Source organism: Podarcis raffonei, chromosome 17, assembly GCF_027172205.1.
Source record: "Podarcis raffonei isolate rPodRaf1 chromosome 17, rPodRaf1.pri, whole genome shotgun sequence".
Lineage (NCBI taxonomy): Eukaryota > Metazoa > Chordata > Lepidosauria > Squamata > Lacertidae > Podarcis > Podarcis raffonei.
In genome coordinates, this window is record NC_070618.1 from 36,568,120 (window position 1) to 36,590,715 (window position 22,596).

Sequence of the window (22,596 nt, forward strand, 5' to 3'; positions counted from 1 at the left end):
CAATCATCGTATAACGAAAGCATAGCCCGCCTGGGTCCCTTCCCGTCTTGAAAGGATTTGAGCAATAACAGGGATGGGGGGAGGGGGAAAGCCCACCCCGGCCAATCCCAAGAAAGGAATCCCAACTGGGCCCACCCACTTTCGACTTACTTTTAGCCAATCAATCAGAGATTTGGTTTGCTTCTCCAATGAGCGGGGGAGTGAATCCCCAGAGAGCCCGCCTTCTCTTTGATTGGCCGCGGGTATTGTAGCGAAGGACCATAGAGGCAGTAATGAAGAGTCGTTCACCGCCATCCATCGCGTTTCTTGGCACTTCTGAAGTGACGTGGAGCCGCGTCTCCCCTGCAGACCGACAGTCAGGTTGTGCACCCAGAGCAGGGACTAGAGGAGGAATGTCTGCTGGGAGGAGCGCATAGAGAAGAAACGCATCTGAATTGGGCCCACCTGCACCTGCAGCAGAACAACCAGAGGCCTTCATTTGCAAGAAAACATGTCTCTCCATATCAGTCTCTAACAGCTACAGCCAGTGCTGGATTTACATATAAGCTAAACAAACTACTGTATAGCTTAGGGCCCCACTCTCTTGGGGGCCCCCAAAAAATGTAAAGGGAAAAAACTGAATGTACGTTTCCAAAATATAAGATAAAAAACAAATAAAATAAAACCTACATACAGCAACAGTGTTTTGTGTTGTGTAAGCTCCTATGATGTAAGTAATGGGCCCCGCCTGCTAGCCTGCTCCCTAAAATATCACTGGCTTGCTCATTTCTATATATAGGATGTCTACATTCTGCATGGACTGGTTGCATGGCAACATGTGCAAATGGATTTGGAAACCTATTAGGTCCATAAATTACCATATAGCATATAAAGGTAAAGGTACCCCTGCCCGTACGGGCCAGTCTTGACAGACTCTGGGGTTGTGCGCCCATCTCACTTAAGAGGCCGGGGGCCAGCGCTGTCCGGAGACACTTCCGGGTCACGTGGCCAGCGTGACATCGCTGCTCTGGCGAGCCAGAGCCGCACACGGAAACGCCGTTTACCTTCCCGCTAGTAAGCGGTCCCTATTTATCTACTTGCACCCAGGGATGCTTTCGAACTGCTAGGTTGGCAGGCGCTGGGACCGAACAGCGGGAGCGCACCCCGCCGCAGGGATTCGAACCGCCAACCTTTCGACCGGCAAGCCCTAGGCGCTGAGGCTTTTACCCACAGCGCCACCTGCGTCCCTTAGGTCCATAAATTACCATATAGCATATAGTCAACACAAAAAACAGCGACAATTTGTTGTTGACAAAGGACAGCTGGACATATAAAGGGCCCCATTGCCTTCAGTAGCTTAGAGCCTCATCAAACCTTAATATGGTGCTGGCCACAGCAGACACTAACTCTCCAACAGTTTGACTTTACCTTCGAAGACACACTCCACTGCCTCGCGAGACAAGGATGCCAACAAATATACTCATGCATGTGCATATACATCTTTGACGATCACTTGTAGGCGAATAAGATTGTCTTCCATGAACAAGGAACAGTGAGTCTGTAAGAATCCATACATCCTTCCACAGTGGGGACATAGGTTTCCGGATAGGAGTTGATCATGATGAGGTTTTGCCAAGCATGCCCTCCTCTTAGTTCATCTCGTCCTGAGTTCGAGCATCTTCAAAGTCCTTGGTGAAGGCTGTCCCCCAACTGGAGCGTTTGCAGGCCAGTGTTTCCCAATTGTCAGTGTTTATACTACATTTTAAAAGATTTGCCTTGAGAGAGTCTTTAAACCTTTTTTGTTGAGCAGCAGCATTACGCTTTCCATTTTAAAGTTTGGAACAGAGTGGCTGCTTTGGAAGATGATAATTGGGCATCCGCACAACATGACCAGTCCAAAGAACTTGATGTTGAAGAATCATTGCTTCGACACTGGTGATCTTTGCTTCTTCCAGTGCACTGGCATTAGTTCGCTTGACTCCCCAAGTGATGTGTAAAATTTTCTGGAGACACCGTTGGTAGAGGAGTTGGAAATGGTGTTTATAAGTGGTACATATACACATACTACAGAGCTTCCAATATATAAAGAGATGTTACGTTGCACCTAAATCATTTTTTTTTAAATGGAATGCAGGCTTTCTCATATATATAATTTATTTTCCATTTAACATTATACATTCACATCATCATTATCCACCACCTGGCTCTTTAGAGCCTATCAACTTCCTTCCCTCCCCCCTCATGACTTTCGAAATTAACCTTTATAGCATTGCAATTTATACGTTTTCCATTTCTAATTACACTCATTTCAGAACGGCTTAAAAATTTAAATAAATATAGAAAGGTAGAAATTTTCTCATTACATGTCTTCAGACAACCCTGCTAGGGATGTTAATTGCTTACAATAATCTTTCACCCCAGTCCTTTTGGAATACTTGATCATGCTGGATTCGGATTTTTCCCGCCAGCTTCGCCAGTTCCGCAAAGTCCATCACCTTCCTCTGTCACTCTTCTTTCGCCGGTACTGAACGCAGGCTTTCTCTAAACCTTCCTATCTCTAGAGCAGAAGAGCCCCCTTCACGTGACTGAAGCTGGCCAATAGTTGGTTGTCAGGTGACTCGGTCCCCGTGTTTTCTTCCTCCCCTGTCACGTGATCCGCGGAGCCTGCGGCCGCGAGCCATGGAGGAATATGCCCGGGAGCCCTGGTAACTGGGAGCTGGGGCTGGCGGGGGCTCAGCGGAGGCAGGGAGGCCAGCTTGAGCCGGGAGGGGCGGTGGCGGGTGGGGGGCACGTCCGTCCCGCGCCCCTTTCCCTCCGGCCCCTCTCCTCCTGCACCGGCACAACAGCCCTGCGAGGTCGGGGCGGGTGAGCAGGGAAGCCGGCGGCTCCCGGTGGCTGAGGAAGGGCTTCCACCGGGGGCTCCGCGGCCCCAGCTATGGGCAGCCCAACAAGAGTTAGACGTATTTTCCTTACAATTCCCTTATGGGATATCTCATGGGTAGGCAACCTAAGGCCCGGGGGCCGGATCTGGCCCAATCGCCTTCTTAATCCGGCCCGCGGACGGTCTGGGAATCAGCGTGTTTTTACATGAGTAGAATGTGTCTTTTTATTTAAAATGCATCTCTGGGTTGTTTGTGGGGCATAGGAATCAGTTCATTATTTTTTTTCAAAATATAGTCCGGCCCCCACAAGGTCTTAGGGACAGTGGATCGGCCCCCTGCTGAAAAAGTTTGCTGACCTCTGGGATATCTAGAACCTGTATAGATATCTCTAAGAAGCAGAGGCCAAGCAGAGTAGATTGAAAGCAAAGTGGCTAGTCAGCCTGATTATTAATTATTAAAGGAAATAAACTGTTTCCTGATTTTTATTAAAGGAAATGAACTGTTGCAACAGGGTCCCAACTCACCACACGCAGACGCAGGAGGGAGGAGAACCCCGAACAATGGTGTGCAAGCCCCTATGCAGTCATACCTCATTTACAAAAAAAGTAGATAAATTACAAAGTGCAAGTAGATAAATAGGTACCACTCCGGCGAGAAAGTAAACCGTGTTTCCGTGCGCTGCTCTGGTTCACCAGAAGCGGCTCAGTCATGCTGGCCACATGACCTGGAAGCTGCACGCTGGCTTCCTCAGTCAATAAAGCGAGATGAGTGCCGCGACCCCAGAGTCGGCCACGACCGGACCTAATGGTCAGGGGTCCCTTTACCTTTACCTTTAAGGTCTCTTAAGATTGCCCGTCCCCCCAGCTGCTTAGCACCATTTCTAAGTCATCTCTTTCTCACTTTTGGGCGGCTTTCAGGGCCTCCACTAACTCCACTTCTCTTTCCATTTGGCAGCCCCTGGCGAATTGTAGATGACTGTGGTGGCGCCTTCACCATGGGGATGATTGGGGGAGGTGTCTTCCAGGCTGTCAAAGGCTTCCGCAATGCTCCAGTGGTGAGTCCCAACCTTCTTTTCTCCTTCCCTTTCTTTCAAGCTGCAAGTGAGGGACATGGATGGGGTCAGAAGACATAGATTCATGAAGAACCCTGGCCCAGATTGGCTCCTGCAAATCCTAAAACATTTCCCTACCTATCCTTTCCCTTCCCCTCCACTCTCTTTCTTTGTATATTAGATTGTATGCTTGTGAGTAGCCCAGCTTTTGTTTTCAAACTGGTTTCGAAATATTACAATACAATAATCTTTATTGTCATTGTCCCATACAGAATAACGAAATTGAAAAAATCTACACCAGACATTCAAAAACCAACAAGCCTGCTATCCCAGCTATCCCAGCCTGGTTAACCCCCTAAAAACTCTGATACCCCATAATTAAATACAATATACTCCCATAGAGACTACCTTACACTGCATTTAAAACCAAAATCGCATTTGGATAGTAACTGTTTCTCAGGCGGCTAGTCCTAGTCTTTATAACCCTGTACCTTCTTCCAGAAGGCAGAAGCTGAAAGAGATCATTTCCAGGGTGCGCACTATCCTGCACTATCTCTGCAGCTTTCTTATGGCACCTGTGCTCTCTTCATCAGGTCTTTGCTGTTTTCTCCCCAGGTTAGGTCATCTCTCAACTCCATTCCCAGAAATCGAAACACCGAGACCTGTTCCACACACTTCCCCTCAATAATAAGTGGCTGAATATTTAATTTACATTTCCTAAAGTCCACAGTAATCTTTTTTGTTTTCTTTAAGTTAAGGAGTAAGTTGTTTTTCCTGCACCACTCCCCCTAGCACACGTATGGGGCTTTGAAGGCCAGTGATCCTATAATGCACTTGCCTGAGATGATAAGTGATCTAATATTTTTGGTTGCCAATGAGAACCAGAAATTTTATGGCTAGTGATCATTTTGCTGTGCTGCTGGCTGGCTCTTCCAGCATGCCAATAATCGCAAGCTGGTTCTGCTGAGCACAAGTTAATGTGGATTGGCTGTCCTCAGAAGTGTGCTTCTTTAGTGGGAGTTGGTGATTGCTGTGTACTGTCTGCCAAGAATGGGTATCCCTAAAGAGCCAATACAGAATAGTGGTTCATGGTTCAATCCTTACTGAAAGTATTGGGATGCAACTCAGCATATATTAAGGCTGATGGGGTTTTGTATTGGAGAAATTAGATTGAGAGAGGAAACTTCAACCTTCCTGTACAGTGGTACCTCGGGTTACAGACGCTTCAGGTTACAGACACTTCAGGTTACAGACTCCGCTAACCCAGAAATAGTGCTTCAGGGTAAGAACTTTGCTTCAGGATGAGAACAGAAATCGTGCTCTGGTGGTGCGGCAGCAGCAGGAGGCCCCATTAGCTAAAGTGGTGCTTCAGGTTAAGAACAGTTTCAGGTTAAGAACGGACCTCCGGAACGAATTAAGTACTTAACCCGAGGTACCAGGTAACCTAACCTGTGCTGACCTCCCCTAAATTGCTAGACTGGTACTTGGGGTTGCTGATCTAATTTTCTCTCCTCTCTGAAGCAGAGAGAGAGGAGACATCTTCCTTTCCTATCTCTCTCTCTCTCTCTCCTGCAGATATCAAAGACTAGGAATGGTTCTTTGCATCTCTAACTTCGTTAGCTAGAACTATTTACTATTTACTGTGCAGTATGTATTTCCTATAATAAACTTAGTATCCTTATTTTCCGTATCAAGAGTCTTTGCGTGATTGCATCCAACATATTAAAACTGCTCATACAACAAGCATACAGCCAGCTTCCAAGCTGTGTGCTAAATCTGTGAGGTCTAATTCAACAATCCTAAACACAGGAGTGACTGCTGGAAGAGGTTAGCATATATATATATATCTCTGCCTCCCCTGCCTGAGCTGGTCTTAAGCTGGTGTAAGAAATGTACCCTACTATGTCTGCCTTTGGTAATTTAGGGGCTCCTGCAAAATGCAGGGCCTACTAGCTATGGTTTCTTATATGACCTGGTCCCAAGCTCTGCAATTTATTTATTTATTTATTTATTTATTTAGATTTCTTACCTGCCTTTTACCACAAGGGTCCTAGGGTGGGTTACAACAACAAAATATACAATTGTAAAACAAAGACAACGGATATCACCATTAAACAAGTGCAAGGAATTAAAAACAACTCCATATATAAGACCAATACAAACATTTAAAAACAAATCCTACCTATATTAACAGTTAGAAATATTTCCAGTACGGATGCAGCCTGGGATGAAGCTCTCCACTTAAAAGGCTTGTTGAAAGAGCAGGCACCAAAAAGACAGTGGAGAGGGCACCTGTCTGATATGAAATCGGAGGGAATTGTATACATAGGACCTTAGATGTTACTACTCAGACCTTGAACGTGGCCTGGTAGCAGATTGGCAGCCAGTACAGATGCTACTGAAAAGGAGTTAGATGCTGGAGTTGCCCCTACAAGGAGCCTAGCCAATGTGTTCTATGCTAGCTGCAGTTCCCAGATCTGGAGCCCAGATAAAGTGCATTGTGGTAATCCAACCTTGAGGCAACCAGTGTATGGACAACTGTGGTTGAGCTATCCTGATCCAGGAAAACCGTAGCTGTCTTACCAGGTGAAGCTGGTACAAAGCTCTGCTAGCCACTGAGGACAGCATTGCCCCCAGTGACTGAGAGCAAGAGGAGGCACCCCAGGTTATGTACCTGTTTGTTTGGGCCCAGAGCCTCCATCTTGCCAGGATTCAGACTCAGTTTAATAAACTCATGGAGCCATGAGCTCATCGAGCAGACAGTGGGTGGGGATGGAATGGTTTACAGGCAACAACCATTTTATGTGCGTTCAATATGTGTGTGACTGTGAACACACACAACACCCAGAAGTACAGTGGTACCTTGGTTCTCAAACTTAATCCGTCCCGGAAGTCCGTTCCAAAACCAAAGCGTTCCAGAACCAAGGCACACTTTCCCATAGAAAGCAACGCAAAACGGATGAATCTGTTCCAGACTTTTAAAAACAACCCCTAAAACAGCAATTTAACATGAATTATACTATCTAATGAGACCACTGATCTATAAAATGAAAGCAATAATCAATGTACTGCACTATAACATAAATAAGACAGTCTTGTAGATGATAAAAAATTTTTTAAAAAAAATTTCTTACCTGCACTGATGATAGTCATTGTTTTGATGGGGGGCTTTTATCCATTTCCGCACAGTCAATCAGTAGCTGAACTGGGTTCCACACAGTCGTAAAAACAAATTAACTGAAAAAGCCTCAGAAACAAAAACGCAAAATAAATAGCAAAAACAAAAGGGCCAAACTTAATCCATTCCGGAAGTCCGTTTGACTTCTGAAATGTTCGATAACCAAGGCGCAGCTTCTGCTTGGTGCAGGCGCCCCGGAAACAATAGCCGACAGCCGCATCGGATGTTCGGCTTCTGAAAAATGTTCGAAAACTGGAACACTTACTTCCAGGTTTTCAGCATTTGAGAACCAAGGCGTTTGAGTACCAAGGCGTTTGAGAACTAAGATACCACCGTAGTCAGAAAAGGGGGCTGGGCGGGTGGGGGTCAGGTACATAACCCCCATTCAAAACAGTTGTTGCCTGTATCACATCACAGTTGGCAGGTCTGAGGCACACCAACAAGGATTGCTGCATCCCTGAATCCCCATACTCCTTTCCCCTCAGCTGAGGAAAATGCATGGGCAGAACTTGAGGTGTAGGATTCCACAAAAGTGGCCGCTGGGCTTATAGGTCTATAACTGGCTTGTGCTCCAGAACTGATCTCTGGGCAGAAAATTGCTCATGGCTGTGTAGGCAGCAGCAAGGGAGAACATATTTCTATTCTGAGCAGGTGGCGTTGCCACTTTTGGCACCATCTCAATAAGTGTCGCTCCACTTCCTCCTCCCTGTCGCCTGGGAGTCAAGCGTGTAGAGTTTGTGCTCCTGCTGCTTGTATGTCAAGCCTGTCTCCTCAGTTTTGAGCATTCACTCTCCGTCTTCGGGCTGTAAGTGCTCAGAGGAAAACTCAGCGGTCCAGTTTTGAGACTGTTTTTGTCTGTTGTGGGAGATGGAGGCCTTGAGGCCGGGTCTTGCTTGGGGCACCTGGAAGACCATCAGAAGCACTCTTGAGCATTTCCAAAGTTCAGCACAACACTGGCACAAGCCCCCTGTGTTCCTTCCCGGCTCCAAGCTGGGCTGGGAATGCTGGTCCTTTTGTACTGTACTTCAAATAGGATACCTGGACGTTTCCTTCTGCATGGCAAATAACATCTTTCATTGTTGGTGGATGATCTAGATTAGGGAAGGTATCTTTCAAAAACTCTCCCGGTGCAGCCCTGATTTCACTGAGATGCCCTGTGTTTTGTTTCTAACTTTTTTTTTGTGGGAACACCAGGAGGTCCAGTCCCCCGTCTTCTACGATCTCATCTAGTTTGCCCCCAAGCCTGCTCCTTCTTGGACCATGTTTTATCTCCCAGATTGATACTTTGGGGACAAACTGGATGAAGGGCTAATTACAGAAACAGTCTACATTGAGTTATGTGCCCGGGTGTTTACAGTCTGATCTTATGATTGCTTACTCAGGTTACCCATTGATTTTAATGGGACTTACAGGTAAAAGTGTTTAGAATGGCAACCTGGGATTAAAACTGAGGCTATTTACTTTGCTGCCAGGCTCCATGTTCCTTATGTGTCAAATGTGGCTGTTAATTAGTTACCTTTGACCAGTTATTTGTGCAGGAATCTCCATGCATTTTATGGGGGTTAGAGACTTCTGGTCATCTATAGGTAATTGTGACTGATGCTGCCCTTCTGAGCTACTGTTTTGTGCTTCGCTCCTTCTGATGTGAGCTACAATCAAGGGGTTTGCATCTGTGAGCCTGTTATTCTCCTTTTTGTCCTGTTCACATGCAGGTTCGAGCATTTATGCCCTAACTCTAAGTCATGGGTAGGCAAATTAAGGCCCGGGGGCCAGATCCGGCCCAATCGCCTTCTCAATCCGGCCCGCAGATGGTCCGGGAATCAGCGTGTTTTTACATGAATAGAATGTGTGCTTTTATTTAAAATGCATTTCTGGTTATTTGTGGGACATAGGAATTCATTCATTTCCCCCCCCCAAAAAAAATATAGTCTGGCCCCCCACAAGGTCTGAGACAGTGGACCGCCCCCCTGCTGAAAAAGTTTGCTGACCCCTGCTCTAAGTGCTTGGAAAGAGTTTCAATGACTAAGTTTGGTAATTGCTTTCTGTTAACAGGAGGGATTAAACAGGGTTATTTTCATTTTGACTGGCCAGGCAAAATCTGTTCTTGCCCCCAGCCCCTTCCCCTTGGATTCTCAGTTGCTGTTGTTTTAAGCAGAACAGTAGATTATGCCAACCTTAAGTCTGCCCAGTTCTATCTTAGGTAAGACTCAGCTGTCACATCTGTAGTATGGAGTTAATGGAGTGACCGGCCTTACAGCATTGTTGAAATGATTAGTGCCATAATGCACATGCCATCTCAACACTTGAAAGAAACTACATGCATTTTAAATGTTGTTGCTCTTCGATGTCTCCAAAACAAGAGTACCTCCTCTTCCTATTTTTGTCCTGCAAAGTTTGCCTTGCAGTTCTGTGTGTCAGACCTTGGTATAGTTTTGTATGACGTTTCCATTCTCACCCCACATTGTGTCACACCATGGTCTGGCTCTCATAGATTAGAGTTTAATGCTTGAGATTATCCCACTGGATAACTGAGGTCAGGTAGACAACCTGTTTTTCTGGCAGTTGCAGAGACACCCTGAGTCCACCTGCCTTCCGTGGATCGAGACCTGTGGCTTCTGGCTCCACAGTATCATTGGAGTTTGAGAATTGTATGTGCCTGTGTTCCTTGAGATGTGGAGATTGTCCTGCCTTGGCTCCCCTTACAGCCTCTTGTACCCTGCGCTTGAACATTTTTTCCAGGGTGTGGTTTTCTCCCGCAGTCCATTGTGAGTTTTGACTAAGGTAGTTTCTCCTCCTTTTTCCCAGGGTGTCAGGCATCGGTTCAAAGGCAGCATTAACGCTATCAGAGTCAGAGCACCACAGATTGGAGGTAAGGGAAGGGACCTGATCCTTGGGTTGGCTGGTGGGGATGTGGGCAGTGTTGTAAATAAAAGGATGGATCAGACAGATTGTGGGGTGAGGTGGATCAGGATTTGGTTTATTTTAAAGGAGAACCAGCAGTGCTGTATTGTGGGTAAAAGTGTCAGACCACGGTTCAAATCCCCAGTCAGCCTTGAAGTTCACTGGATGTGACCTTGGACCACCTCACAAGGTCGCTATGACCGTAAAATGTGTGGAGTGGGGCACCCCAGGGGGAAGTTTCAGGAAAAGTGTGATATAAATCAAATATTATAACTGCTGGCCAAGGGAGGCAGGAATTAAAGAGAAGAATGTGTAGAGTATGAAGTGCTGGCTTGGAGGCTGTTTTGTCATATTGAGTTAGTTGTATAGCCCAGTCCCAAAGCTGACAGTTAAATCTCATATTGGTTTGGTCAAAAGCAAGACCATATGTATTCAGAGAGGCTTACTTTTAGGTAAGTGTGTTTGGGATTGTAGCCTTAAAGTGACTCAATAAATGAATCCTAGTGAAACAGAATGACATTTCACCATTATAAACCTTAACTTAAATCCCCCCCTTTTCTGGCTCAGCTTAGAGCTGGAAAAGGCAGGGGGGGGCCAGTAGTTATTGAGGTGGTTCTGAAGTGGCCTCAAGGTTCAACTTGGGCAAGTCCTTCAGCAGGAGGTGGAGCCATACTTTTCTTGAGAGAAGGGAGGCGTCCACTAAGAATGCCTCTCTTCACACCCTTCCTCTCTGAACGTGACACAGAGATGGTACCATCAGTGATCTTGGAGATGGGAAGTGTCTTACCACCTGTGTGATTCTCCAAGTGCCTGGCAAACGAGCCATGAGTCAGTGTTTTACACAATCAAAACAAAAAATTGTTTCTGCCTTTCACAGTCCTTGGAGATAAGTTTAACAATCTGTTCGTGGGGAGAATATAACTTGTGTGTCCTGGAGTGGCTCTTGGCCCTTCTTCAGGAGCTCCAAGCCTGTCACTCTCCCCATCGATCCCTGGTGCTCCCACCGACCCCGTAAGGCCGCCTGGTTCTTTGCCAGCGTGTTGTCAGAGTTCTACCCTGTCTCAGCCCAATTCATCACGTGCGCAGGGCACATTTTGTAAGCCAAGCATTTGGCTTTGCTTGGCACAGAATTCTAATGCCTTTTGGTGCCAGTTACAAATGAACATCCCTGAGTCCAGCTGGTGCCTCCACATGCTCTCCTTGTGTTCCTCCTCGCAGGCAGCTTTGCCGTGTGGGGCGGGCTCTTCTCCACCATTGACTGCGGCCTAGTGAAGATGCGAGGCAAGGAGGATCCCTGGAACTCCATCACGAGCGGGGCGCTCACGGGAGCTGTGTTAGCATCACGCAGTAAGTGGTGGCCAGTGATCCTAAAACTGCAGCGCCTCCACCTTTCCCCTTAACCTCCTGTGGCTGAAGGCTGAGCCAGGGCGTTGGGACTGAGAGTTCTTTCCCCTTAGGTGGGCCCTTGGCCATGGTCGGCTCGGCTATGATGGGAGGCATTTTGCTTGCCCTGATAGAAGGTGTCGGGATTTTGCTGACGAGGTACACGGCCCAGCAGTTCCAGAACCGTAAGTTCCAACATGGCGGCAAGAAACAGAACTCTGGATTTCCCCAGAAGGATGGATTTGGACTAGGAACCAAAGGACCTCTCTGCGCTTTGGTTTCGGCCCCATAGCCTACCCAGGGTTCCACTGAACAATCACACCTGCACTCTAAGAGAAAACAGCTCCCCAACCAGGCTTCCTGGAGTGGGATTATATAGTTTGGGGCAGGCTAAGTTCTCAGCCACTTGCAGCTCTGTTCTGCGGGACGCAGTAAACCAGGTGAATTCTGGAACCCATTCCAGAGAAGGCAAAAGCCTGGTGTCATCTGTGTGGGAGAGAGAGCATGCAGAGCACATTCTCCCCCCTGGATGAGCGGCTGCCACTCTCTCATGCAGACGTGGGTGTGTGGGGAGGGAAGTGACAGGCAGTGTTGCTGTGGGGGCAGAGTTTGCCTCCAGCCCTGACAGTGCCTGGCTTGGTCTCCCCTGACACCAGGGTGGTGTTACAATACACCCGAGTGCTTGTCGTCCCACCGCCCCCTTGGCAAAATACAGAGCCTTCTGCCACTCCACTTGCTGCGATTGGCATTTTGCTGCTCCTTCTATAAATGCTTGCAGAAGTTGCACTCCTTTCCCACGGTGTCTGACACCCTCCCTTGTCCCTTTTACAGGTGTAAATTCTAACCTGTTCTGCATATTCTTGCCGCAGGAGTTGGGTTTTACTTTTCACTTTTTTGTTAATGAGTCACCCTTGCCCACGTCTCTCCTCCTGATTGCACCTCAGCCGCCTCCATTGATTTCTCTCCCCAAAGATAGTGGCCCTTGGCTGCGCAAAACATGAATCATTGCACACACATCTCTAACTGTCCTTTCTTGTCTTCTCAGCCAACCCCTTTGGTGAAGATCCCAGCCAGCTCCCTCCTAAGGATGGCTCGCCACCTCCAGGGTATCCAGGCTATGGACATTATCAATGAAACTGTTTGGGTCCAAGGAGATGTCTATTTTTGTAGGACTGGAGCAGGAATTTCCCCATTGAAGCTACTCAAGACATTCACACGGCAGCACTCAAACCCCAGCATTCAAGGAATGCCATTCCAAGAGTTTTCTTTGGGAAGGAGGGAGTGAGGGAAAGGGGTCAGGGGCTTAAGCGATATTTGAACCATGTAATATCTACCTCTCTGGTGGGCTTTTGCGTTGAGGGCACGATGAGCCCCAGGAATCCTTCCATGTGTGCTGGGGGAGCCAGAGCCTGTGCTGGGGGATCGGCGAACACGAATCCTGAGACAACGTTTCTTAGCTCTGTAGCTTCTGGATGTGTCTATAAACAATTAAATGGTCATGACGAAGGACTTTAGAAAGGCTGTCTCTCCCTGGCTTTTGAGTGGTGGGGCTTTTCCTGCTTTCTCCGTAGTCGGAGAGCACGTCCAAGGTTAGCTTGCAAGAAAACTGTCGGCAGAGCAGTGTGGGCCTTGTTCTACCAGGTATTGTGTGCAGTTAACAGGGCGCGATGGTAGCAAGGAAAAGCTGTGCCAATGTATCAAGAGCCACGGCTCCCGAAATAAGACTCCCTCTTCTACATCAGGGGCTCAGTTAATCCCTCTGTTTTTGCTGCCTGCTTGAGGCTGCAGAAACAGTGGGGTTGTCAAAAGACATAGAAGGCTGCAGGAGTAACATGGTTGGTGGACCGCATTCAGCTTAGTGGATCAGTTGCGCTGGCCTGCCCTGGAGCCGAGTTTTAGCCCCAATAATGTGATGCACTGGTCTCCAGCATCTTTAACGTTCTGAACGAAGACAGGTTGGAGGGCCAAAGAGGGTTGCAGAGCTTTTGATCTGCCTGCAGTTTCCACCCAGCATAAAGAAACTATCCTTTTAATTGTGGGATGCAGAAGGATCTGAGGCTCTGCTGGGATCCAGGTTGACATAACCCTCCACATCTGAGCCAAACATTTCTGATCCTTGAAAATGAATGGTGATTGCCGTTTTAGACGTTTTTAATGCTGGGTCCATTCACTTCCATTTTTATACAAAAACCTACTAACATGTTGGGAAAAAAACCCTATTTTATATATATATATCAGTGATTTGCTATGACGCTCATTAAAAGTGAGTGCATCTTTACATATAAAACCAGACCTCTTTATAGTACACTTTTCGGACTGCAAATCTCCTTCTCTTTGGCTTCCTTGTGTTTTAAAATCTTTTCAAAGAAAGATGGTATGTATTATCTGTTACAGGTGTAAATACAAACTGGCTCAATGGCTTCTGTCCCGGAGAGTTTAATTAGACATCTGCCAAAAGGGAGCAAAGGATGGGAGGATTTAACTGTGCAGGTTGCATTGAGGAGGTACAGAAGGAGTCTGAGCTGACATGCTGCATTGCTATTAATCCAGGGAAACAGATAAAGGCGAAAAGGTCTTTGATTCCATTCCTAGCCAAGGACGGCAGCAACCGTTGGAAAAGGCACCAAAGCCCAATCTGGGTACCAGACCTGCTCTCCCCGGCCTTTTGCTCTTCCCCATCACAGCTAATTGAGCAGTGCAGCTTCCTTTGTGATATTTGGCCCTGTGGCTGTGCAAGGAATCGTATTTCCTACTAGCATTTGTAGCAAAGTCCTTTGGCCATTGCCAGGTATCTGTCGTATTTGCTTGGGAGGTGGATCCTTCGGCGTTGCAGATCTCAATACCTGGGGTGGATCTGAAAGGGAAAACAAGACAACTTGTCAGATGGAGGCCTTATCCACAGGACCTGCTTAAAAAACAAAATGGAAAGCAAGACAGGGTAGCAGCTGGGAAGTGGAAAAGGAGGCTTGGTACACATTTGCCCTTTGTAGGCTTCACCTCCTGTGGGGAATGTTAAGGGACTAGTACCTTGGTGGTTTTGACACGGTTTCCTAGTGAGCACATCCAGCCGGAATTGTCAGGCAGCGCTTTGCACTCCTCTTCAATCTGGCAGGGCTCCATGTCACACCACCACTTTCCAGTTACAATGGAAGCTGCAGAGTAGAAATAAGGATCTGTCTCTGCCACCGCTTGTTCCAGAGTGGGCAGCCTCTCCTATCCATGCAAACGCTTTAGGACAGGCAAGCTATAGGTCAGGAGCAGCTGTGAGCCTCCCAACGTCCTCCTGAGCCACAGACCAAAAAGATTGACTTGCCTGGCTGTTCTAAGGTTTGCATCTTGCTCTGCCCCAAAGATTCAAGGCAGATTGCATTATAAAAAGTGCAGTAAATCCCATAGGCTTGAAGGGCTGGGTTACCACTTTCACCAATCCATTCCCTTGCACTTTGCCCAAGGCATCCTCTACACAGCTAATGTTTCTTATTTCCCCTTACTTTCACCTCTCAGAAAGGGGACTGCAATGATCAACCCCTTTCATCTTCCCCTTTCATCTTTCATCTCGCTTCACCATCATTCCCTCCAACATTCTGGCCTCTTTCCAGTTAAAAGACAATGGTCCTTCCCCATCCTGCCTCCAGTCACTTTCCTATTCGCTCCCTTCTCCAAGGCCCCAGGGTTCCTTGCATGTGCCTTGGTCCCCCTGGAGTTCCCTCCTTCTGAAAGTGGGAAGAAGCCTTGGCTCCAAGCACTTACTATCCACACAAGAAGGTTTGCCACGGGTTGTCCCAGCCACTTTCCCCGGGAGACAGGAGCACTGGATGGTTTGGGACCTCTCCTCGATGTGGTTGCGGTTACAGCAGCGGCGGATAGCAATCACCTTGCAGGTGCCGCCACCTGGAGCAGGGAGGAAACAAAGACCTGAGGTGGGAGCCATCAAGAGCTCCCTTTGAGAAACCACAGCAAAGTCCTGCACACTCCTTTCTCATTGGCTATAGCTTTGGTCTGTGAGAGTCCCAGCTCCTAACCCCCATGTTTTGTTGTTTCCCTTATTGGCATTAGACTGTCACATATATATTATAATGCCTGCCCCTATCACATCATGAGTGTTGGCTGCCTGAAATCTTCCAATACCATATTTTGTGTGGTGCTGCCCTTGTGCGGAGTTTCAGCATGCACTGTTCTGGCCTGGGGGACTCACAAAGACCCCAGCAACGGTTTGCCTTCCTAACTGAAGGTCTTGCTCAACCACACTTTGAAAGTTGAGAATGTACAGGGAAAATGCAGGTGTTGTAATGGTGCGTGCATGAAATAATTGGGACTTCAGCAAGTAAAATACATTGGTGTAAAATGGGTAAAATGAGCCAGTGTGGTATAGTGGTTAAGAGCGGTAGACTCAGAATCTGGTGAACCGGGTTCGTGTCTCCGCTCCTCCACATTCAGCTGCTGGGTGACCTTGGTCTAGTCACACTTCTCTGAAGTCTCTCAGCCCCACTCACCTCACAGAGTGTTTGTTGTGGGGGAGGAAGGGAAAGGAGAATGTTAGCCGCTTTGAGACTCCTTAAAGGGAGTGAAAGGCGGGATATCAAATCCAAACTCTTCTTCTTCTAATGTATAGCTTGGCTCTCTTTTCCAAGTAGATGTGATGGAACCGAAAACAGGCCAAAGACGCAAATCTAGCTTCCTAATCACAAGACAGGGAGTGGGTACATTTTGCTTCTTGCATGTCCAAAACCCCTTCTCCAAAAGAGAATTGACTCACTGATCACTGGGACTTGATCTCCTGTGGTTTGGTACCAGTACTGGTCGTGATGATGCTGTTGAGTGTGAATAGGGAACTCCTGAGCACAAGTTCCTTGACACAGGAGGATGGTAAAAGCCATGACGATAACTGGAGCAGAAGGGCACATTGTGGTAGGTCTGGAGAGGAGGGCAGTGGGGCTGGGGGGAGAGAGGAGATCCTCTTAACAGTTCAGTTAGTAGTGTTTCTTCCTTGGCCCATCTGGTTCTGTCTTAAGCCAGTTTTCTGTGGGTTGGAGAGAATTTTTTTAATGTGCAGGGAACATCCAAACATACAATTCCACCCACTTGCATTCTGAAGTGGCGCTGCCCCTTGTGGACTATATAGTATGTGCTTTTTCCCAAAAGTTTGATTTGGCTCTCCAGAAAGTTTGGCAGACAAGTCATTAATGTCTTGGGCTCTTGGGAAGTCCATGGTCACATAGGCATGAGAGACCCCTGTCCCCAAGGAAAACAAATATATTTCTATAGCTCTGTGCTTTTCTTATGTTGCAGGACAAAAGATGAGCTGTGCTAGTCTAGTCCAGCACCCTGTGGCTAGTCCAGCACCCTGTGGCCAATCAGAGGCCTTTTTTGGCAGAGGGTAGCACAAGCAGGAGATGGGTACAATAGCCCTCTTTGCAATTATTCCCCAGTGACTGGGACTCGGAGGGAGTATAGAGCCATCACAACTTGTAGCTATTGAGGGCCTTATCCTGTCCATGCACACATTTTTTGTATGTTGCATTTAAGAAGTTTATTACCTACCGTTCAAAATGAATTATTCCCACGGTGGTTTGCAACTTGTGCAATATACATATATATATATATGTTGTTTTGTGTGGGCTAAGGAAGATTGGCTGCTCCTTCTCCAGGCAATCACAAATGCCTCTTCAGGAAGACTGCCCTGGCTGATATCTTTGTGGGCTTTTTCCTCACACATTAATTCCTATACAGATATCACGCCTGTGTAAGGAAAACATTACACATAGATCACATGCACACAGTGTATCCATGCAGTAGGAAATAATGCTCATTTATCATACAAGATTGTGGGTTCATGATTTTCTGACCAACAATAATTAAACAACAACAACCCCAGATCATTGCTCTCCTTCCAACAGGCTCCAGTCTTGTTGCAGAAATACACGAGAGGTGAATTCAGTGCAGCCTGGGACACTCCTAGGCTGCACTCTGCAAATCTCCCATGCTTAGAGTCTTCCAAAGGGATGGTGATGTTTGAATTCCTTCAGCATAATGGAGACAGATAAGGTGAGGCTTATCTGCATACTCATGAAGAATCACAAAAATACTAGATTTTAGGGAGAGTCAGAATGCATTCCATTCTCTGCCATAATTTTTTCACTTCAAACCTAGTGGTGGCTGTTCCATAAGTCTTCCAGCAAATCCTTGCACTGGTGCTTTGGCAGTTTAGCTCCACTTCCTCTGAATTCAGCTGTTGGGCATGGTAAAGTCTCTCTCACTGGCCAGGTTTTTGCAGCAGATCATGGCACTTCACCCTTTCAACTATTGGAATGCTGCCAAATGCAAACCAATTTTACCAAAAGGGATTGTTGCCAAACTTCCTTTGCTCTGACTCTTGAGCTGTCCACTGTATAGTTGAGGCTAGACAACACTACACCTGCCTTTCCTGCTCAAAGAAGTGAGCGCCAGTATATTTCCACTTGTCACTATTAATGATTGATACAGTCCCTGATACAGTAATCTCAACACTTCTCAGGTTCTTAAGACCCTTCCTAAGCAAGAAGGCAGGTTTCTACCTGCAGATGCAATCTTAGAAACAGTTACCTTGATGTAAGCTCCCATGGATTGCTTACTCTGAGTAGACATGCACAAGACTGCCCTGTAAAACTTAGGTAGCTATGCACCTATGACCACCGATTGCGACTTTAACTGAAACTATTTTCCCCCTTTCTGTTTATGAATACAGTATCTGAGCAACTGTGCATATTAAGGATAATTTGATCGAGATTTACAGAACTTAATCGTGAGAGAGATGGAACTTTCACACTGGCTTTGTAAATCCAAAACATACTGATGAACAATTGGTATGTGAATAAAAGAAAGAAAGGCCATGCAAGACTGACGGTCGGATTGTCCCTACCATAAACTGCAACAGTCCTGGCAATTAGAGTAATTATTGTACAGAGTCTGATACCCTCCCATGTTCCATTACTGTTGGCAAGGAATCGTGGGATGGCAGTTCCTTGCAGGAAGTAGACATGGTGCAATTGCAGCATGAGAATTAACCAGGGACTAATTAGTTGCCATTAAAGTAATATGCAACTGCTCTGAAGAGAGAAAATGTATGCCCTGTTGCTCTTGCTCCCCCCATTTTTCTCCTCCGCTTCTCCCACTCTTAGTTCACCCCGTGTAGAAGTGCTCATCGTAAGCTCCATGGAACAGGGATCTTTAAAAGGAAATATATTTCTCTGTAAGTTAATTCCAGGCGCCTTCTTACTTAATGACATCTATATCCCACCTTTTCTCTGAAAAGCTCAAGGGGGCATGCAACGTTCTCCCTTTCCATTTTAACTTCAGAACAGACACCCCCTGAGAGCTAGGCTGGCTAAGAGAGAGAGTGACTGGCCCAAGATCACCACCCAGGGAACTTCATGGCTGAGTGAGGATTGAACCTGCAGGTCCCCAATCCCAGTCCAGCATTCTAATCACTGCACAACATTGGGTCAGTAAGGCACCAGGGACATCAATGTGAATTGTGAAATAAACAATTTATTTCTTGCTTCATCCCAGTGGTTCAGAGTGTGCTTAAATATAGTTTTGTCCTCTCAATTCATGTACAACAACCCTGAGAAGTAGGTTTAGGCTGAGAAATAGTAACCTTAACCCTAAGCAGGAAGCTGTGTGTCTTCTTGGGGTTTAACCCTTTCACCCACCTCAATACCCATAATATGGACACAGTCTAGTGAAGAAGGAAGCAAGTGCAAAAGATCTGAGACACATGGGATAGATGAAACGCTATCTTATTAAAACACAAACTTTCAAGAGCTTATCTGGGTTCAGACCAACTGTAACAGCATTATAGTAAAAGAATGTTGCATTTTAATTCCATTTGAAATTCTGGATCATTTTTTAAAATGTCAAGTTGGCTCAGCAAAATATGCACATTGCTTCTTATTTGCCTTCAATTTTTATGGTGCCAAGACACCTCCAGCTACAAAAGACTTGAGAAACTAATTGGTTGCCCCTTGATCCAATTTTTCCGAGCCAGTCACACAACTTATAACACCCCTATTTCTCATATAGCACAAATCAAACCTTACCTGTGACTCTGTCCTAGGTTCTGAAGTTTTCTCACCTCTCTTTCCCAGCCATGGAGGGATACCTTGAACCCTGACACATCTTCCTCTTTGTTCTGACTATCTATTCCCGTACTCAGTTTGCTGTGGAGTGGTGGGAGGTGGGCATTGAGCACAAAGTCCTGGAACCAAAGTAACTGTTCTTGCAGCTTTGATCTGTCCTGATCACAACCCCCTTATGATCTAGCAACTGAGCTGCTCTCCCATCCAGATCTGGGGACAGAACCAAACGTCCTGGCTCCCAGCACTCCTTCTGTAACCCAGCAGATGTCTCAGTATCTGTCTCAGTTTCTGAATCTGACTATTCTTCAGCTTCCGAGCTTGACTGATATCTGTGTACGCGGATTTGCATGTGTGATAGAAAGAGAGATCCAGACTGTCACTCCCTTATACTCTCTGTCCAAACAGCCTTCCTAAGACACCCACACAGGGCCGCCTCCTACAGATTTGGCAACCCAGCCCCACTCTCACTGGGCGATGAGCCCAGCATAGAACTTTGCCAGCTTTTTTTTTTCTTGCCTTCACTGCTTCTCACTTTAGGAGTGAACTGTTAAACGTTGGAGTCACAAAAGAGGATATTTTGTAGGGATGCAACTGCAGATTTCTATCGCTCTGCAGGTCTTCAATATCCGAGGGCATACGCTCTTTCAGGGCCCTGCCAGTAAAGGAACATGTCTGAATACTGACCAGAACGGCATCTGATCTGTGCTTGTAGCAATGTCACTGCTGCAGGGTCAGTCAGTGGTGCACATTTTCAAGTTTAGATTTGTTTTTTGTAGTCTGCAATGATGAGCACTTGAAGCCCAACCTTTATTTTAAAACATAATCCGGCATGCCCTTGATATGTTAAAAGAATGTGTTCTATATGATTGCAGGGACTGCTGTATGTGGTTTGACATTAAGGTACAGGATGTTGGTGAAATGTATGATACACCATTCCCCACATCCTTTTGCTCTCTCATCCTGAGACTTCATAACCAGTCCCTGCCACCGCAGTGGTGTTTCATCTGATCCCTGATACTTTCCCCTCCACACACATACTTTCATCAGTATCCCTTTCCCCAAAAAGCAATTTCTGGCCAATGACAACTAGGTGAGGTGGAGGTTGCAGAAATTATTGATAGGTCTGCTGTTGTCAAGCGGTGGGTTGACCCCAAAGGCGCAACACCAAAGGAGACCAATGTGTGTTACGCTGAAAGCTTGCCAGTGGTGTCCTGCAGGATTCCACCATGCTGTTTTAATATTTAGATCAGCGGTTCTCAATCTGTGGGTCCCCAGATGTTGTTGGACTACAACTCCCATCATCCCTGAGCTCTGGCCTTACTAGCTAGGGGTGATGGGAGTTATAGTTCAACAACATCTGGGGACCCACAGGTTGAGGAAGGCTGATGTAGATGAAGCCACTGGGGGCTGTCATCAGGCGTTTTGGAGTGAAGTACCACCGATATAGAGATGACACCCAGCTCTTATCTTTTCCATCTAAATCAGGAGAGGTGGCTGAGGCGCTAGACAGGTACTTGGAGGTAGTGATGGGTTCAAGCTAAATCTTGAAGAGACAATGGTTTTCCAAGTTCTCAAGTCCAGGAGGTGGGAAGACAGCCTCGTTCTGGACAGGATTGTACGCCCCTGGAAGGAGAAAGTTCAAAGACGGGGGGGGGGAAGTGTACTCCTGGATTAAACATTGTCACTTGAGACCCAGGGGTGCCTATTTCTAACTGCAGCTGGTACATGAGCGACAGCCCCTTTTGGGCAGAGGTGACCTGGCCATGGTATTCCACACTCCGGAAACTTCCAGCCTGGATTATTGCACTATGTGGGGCTGCCCTTGAAGATGACTTGGGAACATCAACTGGTCCAAAATGCAGCAGCTGGATTACTGCCTGGAGTTGCCTTTAGACCACATATAACCCCTGTTCTAAAACAGCTGAGTTGGTTGTCAATGTGTTTCTGGGCCTAATTCCAGGTGTTCACGCTTGTGCTTAAAGCTCTAAATGACTTAGGCCCCAAATATATGAAAGAACGCCTCCTTCTCTACAGACCCTCCCAGATGTTAAGATCAGCAGAGGGGTCCCCACCACCCTCAGAAGTTTGGGGTGGTGGCCTGGGAGAGGGCTTTCTTTGTGGCAGCTCCTAAGTCGAGGAATTTCCTCCCCACAGAGGTGCGTCTGGTACCTTCACAGCTTTCAGCAGATACTGAAGAAGGAGGAGGAGGAGGAGGAGGAGGAGGAGGAGGAGGAGGAGTAGTTTGGATTTGATATCCCGCTTTATCACCACCCGAAGGAGTCTCAAAGTGGCTCACATTCTCCTTTCCCTTCCTCCCCCACAACAAACACTCTGTGAGGTGAGTGGGGCTGAGAGACTTCAAAGAAGTGTGACTGGCCCAAGGTCACCCAGCAGCTGCGTGTGGAGGAGCAGGGAAGCGAACCCGGTTCACCAGATTACGAGTCCACTGCTCTTAACCACCACACCACATTGGCTCTCTGAAGACACACACGTTTGCCTTTGACTCCCGAGATGTGTGTTTTCAGGACGTGCCCTATTCCTGTGACTGTTTCCACTGTTTTTAATTCTGAATTGTTGCAGCCAACCCTGAGACTTGCTGGTAAATAACAGGGGATAAAGTAGTAGCTGTTGTTAATCATCCCTGACCATTGGTCATGCTGGCTGAGGCTGATGGGAGTCCAACAAAGCTGAAGAGCCACAGGTTCTCCACTCGGGCCAGGGCCTTTTCAGTGATGGCTCCGACCTGGTGGAATGCTCTGTCCCATGAGACTAGGGCCCTTCAGGATTTAACCTCCTTCTGTCGGGCCTGTAAGACAGATCATTTTTTTAAATGTCAAGTTGGCTCAGCAAAATATGCATATTGCTTCTTATTTGCATTCAATTTTTATGGTGTCAAGACACCTTCAGCTACAAAAGACTTGAGAAACTTAATTGGTTGCCCCTTGATCCCATTTCTTGGCCTTTAATTTGAATTCAGCCTGATCTTTTATTTCCCTTCTCTTCCCTCCCCCTCCCCTTTTATGAAGATTACCCATTCTGAGACCCCACAGTTAATTCTCCCCTGGCCTCCTCGTTGGCCCAAGTAGGACCAATTCAGCCAGCTAG

The 22,596-nt window shown here is 46.9% G+C and overlaps 2 protein-coding genes across 4 annotated transcripts; one reads left to right on the forward strand and one right to left on the reverse strand.

The window, feature by feature from the left end:
- Positions 1–2,578: 2,578 nt before the first annotated feature.
- Positions 2,579–12,880, forward strand: TIMM17B (translocase of inner mitochondrial membrane 17B). The gene is made up of 6 exons (XM_053370793.1): positions 2,579–2,684; positions 3,816–3,915; positions 9,896–9,959; positions 11,210–11,338; positions 11,449–11,559; positions 12,420–12,880. Exons 1-6 carry the CDS (start codon positions 2,659–2,661, stop codon positions 12,506–12,508), a joined length of 519 nt encoding a protein of 172 aa, XP_053226768.1. The 5' UTR covers positions 2,579–2,658; the 3' UTR covers positions 12,509–12,880.
- A 1,057-nt stretch (positions 12,881–13,937) lies between these two features.
- Positions 13,938–19,868, reverse strand: LOC128404830 (chemokine-like protein TAFA-1). 3 transcript variants are annotated; one of them, XM_053370796.1, is made up of 6 exons: positions 19,453–19,862; positions 16,916–17,113; positions 16,131–16,309; positions 15,125–15,265; positions 14,402–14,526; positions 13,938–14,228 (listed from the first exon to the last, which is right to left on the reverse strand). In XM_053370796.1, exons 3-6 carry the CDS (start codon positions 16,276–16,278, stop codon positions 14,211–14,213), a joined length of 432 nt encoding a protein of 143 aa, XP_053226771.1. In that variant the 5' UTR covers positions 16,279–16,309; positions 16,916–17,113; positions 19,453–19,862; the 3' UTR covers positions 13,938–14,210. The 3 variants fall into 3 exon arrangements, with proteins under 3 accessions (XP_053226771.1, XP_053226769.1, XP_053226770.1); XM_053370794.1 differs by lacking the exon at positions 14,402–14,526 and having other exon boundaries at positions 19,453–19,866; XM_053370795.1 differs by lacking the exons at positions 14,402–14,526; positions 16,916–17,113 and having other exon boundaries at positions 19,453–19,868.
- Between the last annotated feature and the right edge of the window lie 2,728 nt (positions 19,869–22,596).